Source organism: Aspergillus bombycis (genome assembly GCF_001792695.1).
Source record: "Aspergillus bombycis strain NRRL26010 chromosome Unknown contig00057, whole genome shotgun sequence".
In the NCBI taxonomy this organism is placed as follows: Eukaryota; Fungi; Ascomycota; class Eurotiomycetes; order Eurotiales; family Aspergillaceae; genus Aspergillus; species Aspergillus bombycis.
The window spans coordinates 73,402-89,223 of NW_019170059.1; the positions used below are offsets into that span (position 1 = coordinate 73,402).

A 15,822-nucleotide genomic window follows, 5' to 3' on the forward strand; every position below is an offset into this window, starting at 1 on the left:
TCCGGCTTAATACTTCTCCCCCTTTTTCCTTCTGGCTTGTGTTCCCTGAGTATTGATTGCCGGTCAATTTAATACTCTTTGAAATTACGTATATCGTTATCGTTTGCGATCCTTATCGCTCAACTAATAATAGGGGAAGTCCTCATAGAACGGACCAAAAAAAAAAAGTGTCACAGGCGCTGTCCAGGTTAGTTTATACTCCAATGCTTTGTACTTTTCCCTCCTTTCGCCTTATTATTACTGTCGCTGCGCACAACTTAACATACCTTTCTTGCGAGATTTGCTGACATTCTGGAAACTAGCACTGTTGTAGTTGACCGCTTCTCCTCCATACGGCATCTCGCCCCTCACCCCTTAATAAACGTCCATGATGGGTTCGACATCTGAGCCAAACGGTTGTCCTCTCACAGCACTGCGCTACATTGCACAGTCATACAATCATGCCGACTCTGAAGCGTCTGCGCTGAGGTTGGTTTTGACCTTAAACCCTCACTGGGATGGTCCGGCCAACAACATCGAGTTCGTGCGCTTCACGGACGGTATCACTAATACTGTGTGTTCCGAGCCTGCTATACAGAAGCAGCTAGAGACCAACCTATCAAATCCATGGACTAACTGGCTCCCAGCTTCTCAAAATTATAAATCGCAAGCCTGGCTTGACCGAAGAACAAATAGACAACGAAGCTGTACTGATGAGAGCGTACGGTAACCACACAGAGATTCTTATAGACCGCGAAAGTAAGACAGACTCGGGACATACGCCCTTTCTCCTTGCCCATTGCGACAATACTGAGTAGATGTCTATAGGAGAAATGAAGTCCCACGCCCTACTTGCCAGCTACGGCCTAGCCCCTTCACTTTTGGCTCGCTTCCAGAACGGCCTGCTCTATAGGTTCATTCGTGGACGCCCCGCCACTCATGAAGATCTGGTGACGGCTTCCATTTGGCGTGGCGTTGCTAGACGGCTTGGACAATGGCATGCAGTCCTTCCCGTTCGCGGAGCTGCGGCCCCTGCCCAGTCTGAAGTGGAAAATGCTTTTCTGAACTCAGTAGATGTCCATCCGTCCAAACAGGACATTGACTTCCCTCTGATCAAGCCAAGACGATCGGGGCCCAACATGTGGGCTGTTCTCCAGAAATGGATCCTTGCTCTGCCTTCTGCTACGGATGAGCAGCGCAAGCGCAGACTTGGCCTTCAGAAGGAGCTTGAATGGGCTGTCAGTGAACTCGACGACGGCAAGGGCATCGGGGAAGACGGGGTACGTAGATATCACATTCCATTCTTGTGCCATAAGGATTCCGGCCAACAATTAACCCCCTCGGTAGTTGGTGTTTGCCCACTGCGACCTTCTCTGCGCCAATGTCATAGCTGTACCATCCGCAGATGCCCCTGTCACATCCGCGGGCGAGCCCACAGCGACTGTGCAGTTTATCGACTATGAATATGCCACTCCATCCCCAGCCGCGTTCGACATCGCCAACCATTTCGCTGAATGGGGTGGCTATGACTGTGACTACAACATGATGCCCACACGTGCTGTTCGGCGCCAGTTCTTGACGGAGTATGTCAGGAGCTATACCCAGCACAAGGGCCTTCCTGAGTTGTCTCAGAAGGAGATCATCGATCGACTTTATGAGGATGTTGACCGCTTCCGCGGCATTCCCGGATTGTACTGGTCCGTTCTTCCTTTCAATTCCAGTATCCATGGCCCGGTGCTAATATTAAATAGGGGTATTTGGGCCCTCATCCAAGCCCAAATCTCGCAAATCGATTTCGATTATGCTTCATATGCCGAAACCCGCCTCGGCGAATACTATGCCTGGCGACGAGAGCTCGACGGCGGCCGCGCCAAAGCCAACGAAGAAATGCCCCTGCGCGAGCGGCGATGGGCTCAAGAAGTCTAAATCAACCTCTCCATCTACCAACACGACAGAACCTCACATCTTACATCATCAGCGTATATAGATTTTACCTTCTTGACCACAAGCGTGCTTGCATGAATTGGGGGACTTTTTTGCTGTCATTTGATCGGGGTTTCAACATTATTCCCTAGAGCATGTGGCAGGCAGCAGCGACAAAAGGACACAAAACCAGGACAGGGATGCATTTCAGGGAACAAAGCAATGTATACAAAAGGATGGTATGGAAAGGGCTTTGTCTTCAACGACTGTACTGGTGTTCTTGGGACTTTTCATGGGCGTGTTAGTGGGCTGCCTTTTTTCACTTTTCCTTACTTCTTGAGGTATGGGTTTAATCATGTTTGTGTTCGTGTCTATGGCATTGACAGAAATTAAGTTTTGTAATTTCCTGGGTTTCAAGGCATCTGTTTCTCTATCTTAGCTGATTCCACGCCCATATAAGCAAGGAATTCGTTCAGTCAGAATACCTGTTCCCTTTCCTTTCCTCGTGCTATGTTCAGTCTTGCTTGTAGCCTGCTCGTTCGGGAATGGCAATCAATTAGTTATACTCTGTAATTAATAACATAATGGTTTGCAGGCAATGTCCAACCACACTACACATGCAAAGCCGATAAACTGCCCCAGAAATTCTGCACTTAAGAGATACGGTAGAAAGAAAAGGTACTTACATCTGAATGTAGCCCTGAGCCATTGCTCTGCTCACGATGAGCATCTCACCTAAAGAACCTCAACTTGAAAGAAAGGGAGCGTCGTTGACGTATCTAATCCAAGGCATCGCAACCATGGTTCTAAGCTAGCTAGTCGACTATCACGTAGAATCAGACGATCCACCGCAAGAAACACACCCAGGGGCTCCACTACACACCGGACAGACATCTTGATACTCCTCGGCCTGGGCATAGTGCCAATCACAGGAATACAATGTGTGCTTCCTTCGCCCCCAGCCAACTTTGATGTCAAAATGCCCACTGAACGTCCGAGCGGCCCAAGACCCCTCTTGGTCATTCACATCTGCATCTCCGTGGGAGATAACTTCCCAGTCAGTCTCGTCAGTGGCCCTGCTTTTCGCGCGGTGGTTGTGTGCTTGGTCCGAGGTCTGGGTTTGCACTGTAGTATTGTTACCTGTAGATCTTAGCATTGGTGGTTACTTAAATGAGAGGCATAATGTAGTAGAGTGCTGTCTGGTATGTACCTGCTAAGGCCTGGCTTTCTGGTCTGTTCGTATTGGTGCCTGGGCTCGTAGAAAGTTGGCTTGTTTGTTTTGTTGGGATTGACATGTCTCTTCGAGCTTTCTACCGGGTATTTTTATATAGACGTGTGTCGGAAGGTAGAGGAATTAGCAACAACACATGAAAGATAGAACAGGGAGTATAAATTTCTCTTGATTTATTGGGCTAGTGCTGTTGATTTGACTTTAGTGGTAGTAGGGAGTAAGTAAGAAAAAAAAATGAATGTCTCGAGTAGTAGGTCGGAGAAAGACACATGATACAAGTGACGGCCTGCGCAGCAATCACATGGTCACTAGCTGAATCTGGCATGGGTTCAAGAGCTAACATTGAATATCTTCTCTGAATGGATCATATGTAAATCTTTCAGTGCTGTCGCCCAAGAACTAATTTTCTTGGGGCGTAGCTGCCATGGGGTATAAGATTACTTTACATATATAGAGCGGGGGGTCTTTGAGGGAAAGTCTATCGGTTATCTATTGAAGCGGCACGGGACATCGTTGAGCCTCAGTATGCAGAACAACCCGAGGTCTACCATCCTTAAATACGCTGTATTTGATATTTAAGCACTGTGTCAACTGAGAAAGAGCTTCATACTGCGCGATATGTACCCGGGATATAGGCAGTCCCCGGTCTCTTTCTGAAAGACTGATATGTAGGGCTGAATAACGAGTAACATTATCAAGATTTCATCTATTCAAATTTCTCAAGTGCTGGCTGGGCCCTTATGGAATTGTTTAAAAAGGTTGGTTTTAGCGAGGATGGAGATATAGATCCTTAATTTCGCATGCAACAGAGCAATTAAAGCTGCTGGACATAATGTAGAACGATGAAGAAGCCTTCCCGGAAGAGATTTGCTGGATCGCTGGAAAAAACACCTGAGAGAGCGGTATAACGGCCTCATTCATGTGACCGTATGCGAGTATTGAGGATACTATATATGATATCGTGGCCCTTGTGCAGTGGCTCACTATCCTCGACATTTGAGAACTTCAAATCATTCCGACTTTCTGTCCTTATTCTTGTCAGGCTCCAAGTTGATATGCCCGAGATTTCCCCGATTCTTCCTGATAGCCGCCCCCAACAGCATCTCGTAAAGCTCTGGACGAGTTCGCGCTTGTGCTGCTTCTAGAATATTACTGTAAAGACCCGAGGAAAGCTTCTGGTTCACATCGGCACCTGCATCCAACAGTACTTGTACTATCTCCTCATCTGCGCCTTTCTTGGCCACCGCTGCTGCAAGGGCACTGCCATAGAGCCCTGTGGTGAGTTTTTGATTGACATTGGCGCCTGCATCGAGTAGAAGTTTCACACTGCATCTTGCTTGACTATACGCTGCTGCCGCAAGTGCGCTGCCGTATAGACCAGAGGTAAGCACCTGGTTGACGTCTGCTCCTGCATCTAGTAGGAGCGAGGTATTTGCGGGGCTACCGAATGCTGCTGCTGCTAGTGCACTACCATATTTTCCCCAAATGAGCCTTTGATTGGCATCTGCCCCTGAGGCAAGTAATAGCTTTATTGTCTTATGACTTAGGGGTGTTGAAGCGGCAGCAGCAAGCGCACTGCCGTAATTCCCACTAGTAAGGGCTTGATTGACGTTAGCTCCTGCACGGAGCAGTAAATGAATACTTGTACTGTGGTACCATCCGGCTTCACGAGTAGCAGCAGCAGCAAGAGCACTGCCAAATATTCCACAATCGAGCTCTTGATTGATATCGGCTCCTGAGTCTAGCAGCAGCTGGGCGGCCTTTCTACCTTCTGGGTTTGCGACTGATGCCACCAGCGCACTACCATAAATGCCCCCGGCATGCCTCTGGTTTATCTGAGCTCCTGCACTTAGTAGTAGGTTGATGATTTCTCGATTACCAATTGATGCGGCAGCACCGAGAGCGGACCCACTACAGAGCAACCCATCAAGCTGTCTATTGACGTCTGCTCCAAGTGACAATAGCTTTTGAACAGCATGTTCATTTTCGCTGAAGACCGCTAGCACTAGAAGTGAGTTGGCAGCTTTGTTGGTTTGCTTAGGGTCTATGCGTTTGGATTCCCACCATGTGGGTGGGACATGGTGAAGGCCGAATCGGCAAACTGCTAGCACAGGATTAGAGAAAGGCTTCAGATCTTCAATGGGGAAACCTGGCAAGTGTTCGCAACGTTCACACCAGGACCTATAGGCGGGCCCACTTTCCTCGACACGACCGAGGAACCTCTCAACAAGCTGCGACAGCCGAGGATCAATTTTTTCACCTGTATTCCTGATATAGTGCTCGTATTTTCTTATGTGCACAAACCAATACTGTGTTGCATAAGGGAAAAAGTTGTCAATCATAGCCGAATACTTGGAAGATTCTTGTGACAATTGACTGCTTGCGACTAGCATATGCGTCAGGCAAATCTTTGCAGCATTGGCATGACATATGCCAACGCCCCAAAGATTTTCAAAGTATTCATTTACAGAGAGATGAGAGGGCCGACAAATCTGCTGCGAATCCATGACAAGGAGATTAAAGCATGAATCCAGGATGTATCGGATGTCCACATATGGGGGGGTCAAAGTGTCGGTCTGGGGATCCTGGCATACAAGGAAAACGAGGGCATCTCTCGTTAGAGGTCTCTCCGAACATAAAACCCACTGTAGGGCTCTCGTTGCGATCTTAAACTTGCTTCCCGTGGACCCTAGAATTCGCTGGTAGATCTTGTTGTATGCGCATTGCAGGTCAGCTGGTAAGCATCCCAGACGCTCACGAATATCGCTTTCTAGACCTAGGGATAAAAGTTCCGTAACGTGTAAGGCTGCGCATTGAAACCTCGACTCATGTTATTTCGTACTCACACAGCGTTATGGGTAAAACACTTACATGCCCTGACTCTTATCTAGAAGGATACGGACAATGTCATGTTTCAGTTCAGCAGGAATAGGGTTAGCCCGGTTCTTCTCATCTTCATCTATCTTTTGTGAGACAAATTTTGCAATATCATCCTGATTATGTATTGCACCAATGCCAACATTGGCCTTAGTTTCGAGCCAGCTTGCTGTGACTCCGTTTCGCCTGCTGGAGATGAATATTTTCAAATTTTGCATCTGCTCGACAAGTCGGCTGAAATAACTGATAAGATCTTGCCTCGAGCCTTCTTCGCTTTCGTCCAAGCCGTCTAGTACTAATATTGTTTTCGGATATGTGGAAATTAATTGAGCTAGGAGCGCTTCGCTCTCTTCAAGGTTCAAGTCCTTCGACGGGAAACCTCTTTGTCGCTTATCGTTGTAGACTTGTAGAAGACTATCATGGATTACGGTTTGATCATCCGCGATCGAAAGCTGCTTGACAAAGCTGCAAAGAATCTCTTTCGGTTTCCGACGAAGTTCCTCATTGCGATCGCAGTAAAAATATACCAACTTCTGCCCCTTGACCTGCAGAAACTCATCAATAACTCGAGAGACAAGCTTCGTTTTCCCAACGCCGGCTATGGAAAGAAATGTATGAGCTCGACGAGTTTGCCAACATCGTTTTGGAAGACTCACGTATACCGTGTAACCAAAATATCATTGAGTCCTTTGAAAGCTGCCAGTCTTGGAACACCTGTTGCTTAAAGAGCCACCCACCAGTACTTGCTGTACGGCCAGTCCTCGCCACTGTGTGATGATCCTCAGATGGAATGTCTGATATCCACCTAAGGACGTCACCTCGCTTTTTATTTCCAAGAAACCGCCACATGCTTTGCAAACTATTATTCACATCTCGAAACTCATTTGCAAGAGACTTGACTCGCTCAATATCTTCAAGCATGAGCTTTAGGCTTTTATATTGGTCGGTGGAAATAACACGATCGAGGCGACTATAACATCGCTCACAGTTTTGAGCCCCGTAGTTGATGCGTGGAACAATCGCTTCAAAGCGCGCGTTATAATCGTCAACGCAATCGAGGGTCCAAAACGCCGTCGAAATACTTGTATACCTGCTTCCTTCATACGCCCGGATTGCAGTCAGTAGAAACTGCAGGATTAGGGCATAGAGTTCAATGACCGTGGCTTCTAAATTAAGATATGCGTGCTCCATCTCTGGATCGTAGGGATACAGAAGTTCGTAGACCTTACACCGATCAATGAAGTAGAACACCTTGTCAAGCCCTACTAGGAAGGAACCCATAGTTTCGCGATCGGCTGTCGCTACCTAAGTAGATATTGGACATCAAAGGCCATTGTGATCTTCTTTACAGTGGGAAGTCTTACCTGTAGCAATATCCTGATCCATGCCCATGGCAATTGTGCGTGTATTGGGTCTGCATTGACAGCAATATCGTCAATAGCTTTCAACCTTTCTAGCCATGCGATGACCCTGTCTGCAATATCGCCTAAGCGGAAAGTGTTGCCATTAAAACTGACATCCCACTTTCTACTTTCACACAGTTCCCGTTTCTGCCTGACTTCTACCAGCAGTAAGACTGGCATGTCGCTAACGATACATGAAGTTGATTGTGTTGTAGTATGTTTTTGTATTAACACTTGGTCTTCCATAGAAAGCCTCCGAAGTGCCTTCTGCCAGAAGTCCACTACTGGAGGAGTAGATGAATCATTTGGTGTATCCCGTGGTAAAGCCGTAATGCATCCTCTCTTTTGTAAATGCTCGACTGAATCTCTCGGTGGCCCTGAGCCCCGACACAGTGATAATGGTGAGTGGAATATGCGCTTGAGTCGGGCCTTCATCTTTGATCTAACGTGTAATATCTAGGTATGAGCTTTGGAATTTCCAAATATGGGGAACTAGCAGACTTCAAATATTGAAGCTAGGAATACTCAAAGAGCTCGGCCAAAAGTGCGGCGCAGTGCATTCTATTTAGCATCCAAAAGTAAAATTTCTTTTGGCTTTGCTATTTTAAGGATCGTACATTTTGTGTGCAGGTGTTTCAATCAACTATTTATTGTCTGCTCCTTGTTGCTAGACTTGTGTGAAGTGTGACTAGATACAGTGAAATCATGTGAGCGTTAACCACCTCGTGACCAGCAGGCAAGCTGACCAGAGAAATTGAACTAAAGCAGGACAGACTCAAGCAAGTCCTGTTGAATTTAAGCAATCTTCCTTAGGAATATATTAACTCTGAAGCTGAGAGTTATGTTCTCCCGCCTTTTTTCAGGAGCATGTATGACAACATGAGCAGTTATCGACAGTAGGCCTGGTAACTGTTTCCATTCGGGTATTTCTATCATAATTTACAATCATTACAGGCCATAAGGCCAGGAAGAAACAAACTAGAGGACATACGCTGTGAAGATGCCATGAGAGGACAGATATGCCAAACAATTAAACCCGGTAAAGCCAACGCCTGATGTGGAAGAAAGAAGAAAAAAAAAACACCCCCCTTGAAGAAGCCGAAAGCGGCACTAAAGACGATGCTGCACAGGCAAAGCGGAAGTCGATGGTGAAACTGTACCGTCAAGACCATACACCGAGGAAGCATCGCTGGTATTCAGCTTCAAGGCAGCAACTAGTTTCTTCCACGACTCGAAACCCCTTTTGGCGTGATTGCGAGGCGTAGATGGATCAGGATCAGCCAGGCTTCTGTTGAATAATTCCAGGGAAACCCAGCCCTCGAAGCCGATATCGAAGAAGGCTTTAGCGACGTCCAAGACGGGTAAGTATCCACCACGGTCCTCTTCGAAGGCAAACAGGCGTGCGTTACGCGACCAGTTCATGCGGGCGGGCTGACCCTTGACATAGAATGGGTGAGATTCGTCCAAAGGAGCACTTAGGCGTTCACCATCCACGATTTGAACGTAGAAAACTTTTGAGAGGTCGATGCGAGATCGCAGGCGTGCTATAGACGCTTGGAGTTCGACATCCGCATTAGGTGTCTTCCCTGTGGGAGATGTGGGATCGGCATACACCCGTCCTGCGATATTGAAGGTGTCAAGACAAACTCCAAAGTTTGGACGGTTGACCCGCTCTACAACTTCCCAGGAGTCTTCCCATTTGTTGATGTGATTACCCCATGCTAGGGCTTCGTAGACGAAACGAAAAGGGGGAGACTGTTGAAGGCCAAGATCGGCGATCTCCTGAAGATCTGAGACAATGACGGACATATCACCTGTGGTGCGGGGCTGGCCTGTCTCAGCATCTGCGGGGAGGAAATTAGAAGGAATCTGGATGAGATCTGTGTCCAGAATGCGTGCGAGCTCAAACCACTTGGGAAGCTTTTCGGTGAGAAGCCGCTCGTGCTCAGTGCGGTCCAGAAGTCCCTCGTAGTGCCAGAAGGGCTGCAGACAGATGATAGAGAGGTCCAGCGAAACACAAAGCTGGCGTACATGATGAGCAGCAGAAATATGATCCCCATCAAAAAGCAACTTCGCCAGGTGGTCAAGATCGTCAAAAAATAGCTCAATGCCCTTGTAGCCGAATTGGGAGGCCTGGTGCAGCTTGGTTGGCAGATCATGGATCCCCGGGCGCCCCAGGGACATGGAACCAATTCCGAGACGGTTAGGCATCGTGAAAAGCGGTTGCTGAACTGATAGAAGACGCAGAGAAAGTAGGAAGCAGTAGATGAAGAGAGTAGTAGAGTAGTTATAAGAAAGGGATGTGGCCGTGATCCCAATTCACTGAGAGCTGATACAAGGTATGAAACTGTTAAAGACCCGCTAACTGCCGCGTCATGTCTCGTGTTCAGTTGACGTAGGTATTAATCACACAGTATCCCAATAGCACACTTAATCTCGCTGGGCGCGCTGGTCTTTGTGTTATTAATAAATACATTTTAATTTCATCCCTGCCCTGGAAGAACGATTCACAATGCCATTCTCGTGCTTGTATTATGGAAGATAACTCTCCCAATGATTAGGGCTGGGGTTCCACCGCAGGAAAACACGAAGAGAAGAACCGCCGGCTAAGCGCTTTCCCCGCTGTCTTTAACCGGCTGTGAGCTTTGTAACCCCAAACCAATTGCGATGGGTAGATTAAGGTCTTTCCTCGGCAATGAAGCTTCGCTTGGCCTTGAATTTATCCCCAAATCGTGTGATGTGGACCGATTCGTAGACGATCTTCTGTTTAACAAAAGTATCATATACATTTGTTTTCTTCCCCCCTATTTGCTACCAATACCTCTCTCCAGTGATTCCTCCAACAGCACCACTACCAAAATGGTTCTAAGAATTGTCGTCGTCGGCGCAGGCCTTATTGGCCCTAGACATGCCAAATCTGTTATCTCCAATCCAGACACCGAGCTCGTCGCACTCATCGATCCGATCCCCAATGCTGCCAGGGTAGCGCAGGAGCTGCAAACGAGCTACTATCCAACTGTCGAAGCCATGCTGCAAGCCATCCCCAAGCCTGATGCAGCCATCGTTTGCACGCCCAACCACACCCACGTCCCCGTCTCGCGAGAGCTCCTAGCCAGTGGCATCCACGTCCTAGTGGAGAAACCAGTTAGTGACAGCATCGACAATGGCATAGCCCTACTACAGTTTGCGCAGCGACCGGAGAACGCCCAGCTCAAGCTGTTGGTAGGACACCACCGTCGGTTCAACCCGTACGTCCTAAAGACGAAGCAGATGGTAGATGCCGGATCTCTGGGCCAGGTTATCGCCATTAACGGCCTTTGGACATTATTCAAGCCGGAAGAATACTTTGCGCCTCCAGGTGACTGGCGTCGTGCTCGGTCGTCGGGTGGTGTGGTTCCAATTAACCTTGTGCATGATATTGACATTATGCATTACCTGTTCGGCCCGATTGTGCGCGTTCACGCTGAGAAGACCCTCTCGCAGCGCCCTAACCCCCCCCATGAAGCAGAGGAAGGTGCTGCACTGACGCTTCGGTTTGCTTCAGGCGTTGTCGGTACATTCCTTGTCTGCGATGCTACGCCATCTCCACATAACTTTGAGGCCGGGACCGGCGAGAACCCGCTCATTCCCAAGTGTTCTTCTGGCGCAGACTTTTACCGCATCTTTGGTTCTGATGCCTCTCTCAGTGTCCCAGATATGACACGCTGGAGTTACGATGGCCGGCCAGACAAGAGCTGGAACCAACCATTGACGGTCGAGAAGTTTGACGTGGAAGAAGCGACTCCGTTCGATTTGCAGCTTGCCCATTTCGTCGATGTTATCCAAGGCAGAGCCGAGCCTAGTTGCTCCGGTGAAGAAGGCCTAAGGGCCTTACTTGTGTGCCAAGCCGTACAAAAGGCACTCGAAACAGGACAGACAATCGAACTAGACCAGACCGTTATTGAAGGAAACCGCTGATTGATGAGTGAATTTAAGGTCATGGAGTTGAAACAATCCGAAAGAAGGGGCCAGAAAGTCCAGGTAGGGTATAGCTAGGTTTATATAATAAATGATTATCACAGGATTTCCAACAGAGCTCATTCGCTTTGGGAATGTGGGTCATCAGACAGCATTCGGCATCATCATGCCCAGCTGTTGGAGTTCATAATTATCACACAAGACACAGAACAACGCAACATTCAGGATCAAATATCAACATCAAGCATCCACGACCTCCACCTGCTTATCGGTGCTCTTAACAAAGCCGGAATCCTCCAAATCATGCCGAAACCGTTCCTCGTCTTCCCGAATTTGATTGAGGAGAGTCCCGTGAGCACGCCAAACTGGCTTAGTCTCGAAAAGTCTGTCCATGCTCTCTAGCGGGATACCCTTCGTCTCTGGAATTAGGAAGAACACAAAGATGATGGACAGAATCATGAGCGATGCGAAAAAGAAGTACACTCCGTAGTCCATCTTGGCAAACATCTGTGGAGTGAATCGGGAAATGAGGAAGTTCCAGAGCCAGTTGGATCCCGCCGCACAGGCTTGCGCAAGCGATCGAATGTTGGGATCGAACATTTCCTAAACGACAAAGGTATTAGAGGAGAGTTTACTAATATGGCATTCACAGAAGCCGGAGAACAAGCTTACCGAGTTAATAACCCATGGGGTACCGTTCCAGGAAGGGGTATAAAACACAGTCCACAGGTAGAAGAAGAACATGGCAGCAATGCCACCGCCATCCATCTGCGTGTTCTCTCGTTCTGAAGGCTTGGCGATCTTGATATACGCCCCAACGATCCACAAGCAGACCGAGCCACCGGCGGCACCGATGAGGAGGAGCAGACGCCGTCCCACATGGTCAATCAGCCAAAGAAGCCAGATGAATGTCACCACAGTCTTCACGACACCGAAGATACCCGTGGTGAATAAGCTTGTGTTCGAACCCGTCACACCAATGCTTTTGAAAACGGTAGGACTGTAATAGTTGATGGCGTTGATACCTGAACCATTCTGCCAAAAGAACAACATGCTACCAAGGAAGAGACGATACAGTATCTTCTTGTTCGTCCAAGCCGCAACGAACGGCTTCCAGAAACCCAGACCAATAGTAGAACGCTGGTGTTCGAGGGCCTGGTCAATGGCACCGATTTCCTCAATCATGTAGACATGGTCTTCTGAGAGTTGACGAACCCAGCAGAGGTTTTTGATTGCCTCCTCTCGACGCCCCCGCAGGAATAGCCAACGTGGGGACTCTTTCAAAAATAGGGCACCAATAATAAGAAGGCCAGATGGGATCAGCTGGACGGCGAAGGGGATGATCCACTGCTTATGACTCGGGGCTAACGTCTCATCAACACCGTACTGCCAGATAAGGTTAGCTGTGTCGATAGTTTGTAGGAAGCATAACAAATGGGAAGCACTTACACAGATCCAAAAGCCTACAAGCCCACCAATTTGCCACCCCAGTTCGTAAACTCCAACTAACCGTCCTCTGATCGCCGGTGGAGCTAACTCGGAGATATAAATAGGAGTGATATTCGAGCCAGCTCCCACTCCCAAGCCAGCAAGTACTCGACCTCCGTAAAGTAGGCCAAATCCACGGTCGCCATTGACACCAAGCATTAGGCCAGCGCCCAGTGTGAATATTAAAGCAGAGAACATCAGACCCCATTTTCGGCCCCAGAAATGGCCGATAGGGTAGGCGAAGAATGCACCAAAGAATGCACCTGCCTGGTAGAGAGACACAATGTTGGAGCTGACTAGGTCTTGGTCCGCGGGAGACATGGAGTCCCAATCAAACTCATCCTTGAATGACTGGAGAGATATAGTCGTGCCAATGAAGGCACTGTCATATCCGATCATACAAGATGTGCATGAGGCGACGGCTGCAAGGAGGTATACCTTCCAGTTGTACACCTCCTTGGGAGTTGGTCTATCCTCGACTAGAGAGAGGATAGACATGATGACAGTGTGATCACTCTCAATGGAATGGTCAGAGATTCTGTCAACAACTCAAGTCAGGTACACAGAGATTGCGATGGTGTAAGTGTAAAATCAAGAAACAAGTTTGATGAGGAAGATGAGAAAGAAGTGCCGCGCGCCAGGGGTCTAGATACTTATATTCTATTCCCACGCTAGACGACAACGCCCTTGTCTATGGAACGTGGAACGAAAATCCGGGGTGTGAGCTGAAAACCGCCTGGGGTTGCGGAGATGGATTGTTTTTCCACGGCCTGTTAAGTTGTCGGCGGCAAAACGAATCTAATCTTATAGTAGGCACGTGGAGGACGGTATTTGTTTCTCCTCGTAACCTCTTGCCCAGACGCTTTTAAACTTTGTTGTACTACGAGGGAGCCAAGCCAGAATGACTCTACCAGTCGCAATGAAATCTCTGCCATTGTTGTTGGCACGCTCGCTCCGATTCCGCTCAAGTGGGCGTGGGACTAAGACGGTAATGCTGGCGAGGATTTGTGGGGAAGCCAAGGAACCCAAGAACTATAAACGACCTTAGTCCTTAGTGTACTCGAGGAAAGGAAACCCCAGACTAGAGATGGCTAGTAGGGGGGCCACCCCAGGCCTTCCCCCAAGAAGTACATGGATCATCCAGGTGAAATCAAAGGCCAATGGCCATTGGCTAGATGTCATCGGTGGCTGGGGAAAGTACTTCGCCGGGAAAGATTCTCTACCAATGTATTCCCCATGGGGGTCTGTGTTGCCACTGGACGACAAGATTAAGCGAGGAGGCGAGCTCCCTTATGCCGGGAAAAGCGTTCTCCCCGGCAATTGTTCTGTAGAAAGTTAGAATTAGGTTAAAGTTAGACGGGCTTCTAGGCATTCCACAGAAATCCATATTCGGTGGCGGTTGGCTGCATATATTGTACCAAGACAAAGCATATCGATCTTGATGAGTGTTCCAACAACGTATCTCGTTTAGATGAGCCGTAGTGGAAGTACCTCGACACTTTGTGGAGTAGAATACAGAGCAAGTGGAGTGCGATCTCGGAGGAGGGGAATGAAAACGACGGAGAAGTTCCGCTGCGTTAAAATTATCTCGGAACAAGTCACGGGCCCAAACTAAAATCTTAAACGTTTCTCCGCCGCATTGCTAGAGGTGTGGAATCCTCAAACGACAATTGGTTTTCGTTCTCGTCAGAAGAAAATGAACTAACAATTAGTTAAACGAACTGGTGGCATACTTGTTTCCATTCCCCTCTTGCTGCACATCATTTATATACTACCATATACCCAATCCAATCTCCTTTCAACAATCAACTATACCTTTAGTTTCATTTCCCGTCACAATGGCAGCACCACAGATTGTGAACGATGCTCAGCCCGAGGAGCCCATTACCTGTCCAGCTGAGCTGGATGGTGTCGCATATCTCTACGGACATCCATTGCTGAACTCCCTCTCCCCACCACTCCATAAGACCGTCTACAGCACATTGGGTTTGAACTGGGCCCAGATTCCTCTATCCAGCGTTTATGGCACATCTGCGACGTACCCTCCACCGTACACTCGGTCACCTTCAATCGATAAATATTTGGCCGCTATCAAAGCTAACCCCAAGTTCGTTGGCTCCTCTGTCACCATGCCGCACAAGGTAGCCATCATGCCTCACCTGGACGACCTCACCGAGGACGCAAGACAAGCCGGAGCTTGCAACACCATCTTCTTACGCGAGGAACAAGACGGTAGCCGCTCCTACGTCGGTACAAACACCGACTGCATTGGCATCCGGGAAGCCTTGCTGCAGAACTCCCCATCCACGGAAATGTTCCAGAACAAGCCTGCCTTGATTGTCGGTGGAGGCGGCACGGCTCGCTCAGCAATTTACGTTCTACGCAAATGGCTCGGTGCTAGCAAGATCTACATTGTGAACCGTGATGCGTTGGAAGTCGAGACTATTCTGAGCGAAGATAGGGAACGGAATTCTACTTCGACGCAAGCTCCCCTCATTCATGTCACTGATCCCGCTGTGGCGGCCTCTCTTGAGGCACCCGTGGCCATTGTCTCGGGTATTCCCAACTACCCGCCGAAGACCCCTGAGGAAATCAACGCCCGAGAAGTGCTCCAGGCTTTCCTGGGCGAGACTTCTTCCGATGCGGTTAAGGGTGTCATTCTGGAGATGTGCTATCACCCTGTTCCCTGGACGGAAATTGCGCAGCTCGCTTCGACGGCTGGCTGGAAAGTTATCCTGGGTTCAGAGGCTTTGATCTGGCAAGGCTTGGAACAGGCCCGTCTCTGGACTGGTCAGGATGTGGTTGCTGTTCCTGGCGTAGTGGAGAAGGTCAAGGATATGGTGGCAAAGTCGCTAGCTGAAAGGTCATCCAAGCCCAATCTTTGATTGTCTTTATATATAACATTCCTTATACATGATTTTTGTATATAGCATACCCTAGAGCATAGCATATATGATAAATTTA

At 48.5% G+C, this 15,822-nt stretch overlaps 6 protein-coding genes across 6 annotated transcripts; 3 read left to right on the forward strand and 3 right to left on the reverse strand.

Annotated features, from left to right (window-relative positions):
* Positions 1–367: 367 nt before the first annotated feature.
* Positions 368–1,905, forward strand: ABOM_007223 (putative ethanolamine kinase; the record flags this gene model as incomplete). The annotated part of the gene is made up of 5 exons (XM_022534352.1): positions 368–553; positions 627–738; positions 808–1,259; positions 1,327–1,676; positions 1,731–1,905. 5 exons carry the CDS (start codon positions 368–370, stop codon positions 1,903–1,905), a joined length of 1,275 nt encoding a protein of 424 aa, XP_022388003.1.
* Positions 1,906–4,143: 2,238 nt separating this feature from the next.
* On the reverse strand, positions 4,144–7,848 carry ABOM_007224 (ankyrin repeat-containing protein; the record flags this gene model as incomplete). Its single annotated transcript, XM_022534353.1, has 4 exons — positions 4,144–5,953; positions 6,005–6,608; positions 6,667–7,315; positions 7,375–7,848. 4 exons carry the CDS (start codon positions 7,846–7,848, stop codon positions 4,144–4,146), a joined length of 3,537 nt encoding a protein of 1,178 aa, XP_022388008.1.
* A 675-nt stretch (positions 7,849–8,523) lies between these two features.
* Positions 8,524–9,624, reverse strand: ABOM_007225 (sugar phosphate isomerase/epimerase family protein; the record flags this gene model as incomplete). Its single annotated transcript, XM_022534354.1, has 1 exon — positions 8,524–9,624. The coding sequence occupies one exon, from the start codon at positions 9,622–9,624 to the stop codon at positions 8,524–8,526; it is 1,101 nt and encodes a 366-aa protein (XP_022388009.1).
* Positions 9,625–10,272: 648 nt separating this feature from the next.
* Positions 10,273–11,370, forward strand: ABOM_007226 (Gfo/Idh/MocA family protein; the record flags this gene model as incomplete). Its single annotated transcript, XM_022534355.1, has 1 exon — positions 10,273–11,370. One exon carries the CDS (start codon positions 10,273–10,275, stop codon positions 11,368–11,370), a length of 1,098 nt encoding a protein of 365 aa, XP_022388006.1.
* Positions 11,371–11,610: 240 nt separating this feature from the next.
* ABOM_007227 (sugar porter family MFS transporter) lies at positions 11,611–13,356 on the reverse strand (the record flags this gene model as incomplete). The annotated part of the gene is made up of 3 exons (XM_022534356.1): positions 11,611–11,973; positions 12,043–12,756; positions 12,820–13,356. 3 exons carry the CDS (start codon positions 13,354–13,356, stop codon positions 11,611–11,613), a joined length of 1,614 nt encoding a protein of 537 aa, XP_022388007.1.
* Positions 13,357–14,696: 1,340 nt separating this feature from the next.
* Positions 14,697–15,743, forward strand: ABOM_007228 (shikimate dehydrogenase family protein; the record flags this gene model as incomplete). Its single annotated transcript, XM_022534357.1, has 1 exon — positions 14,697–15,743. The coding sequence occupies one exon, from the start codon at positions 14,697–14,699 to the stop codon at positions 15,741–15,743; it is 1,047 nt and encodes a 348-aa protein (XP_022388000.1).
* Between the last annotated feature and the right edge of the window lie 79 nt (positions 15,744–15,822).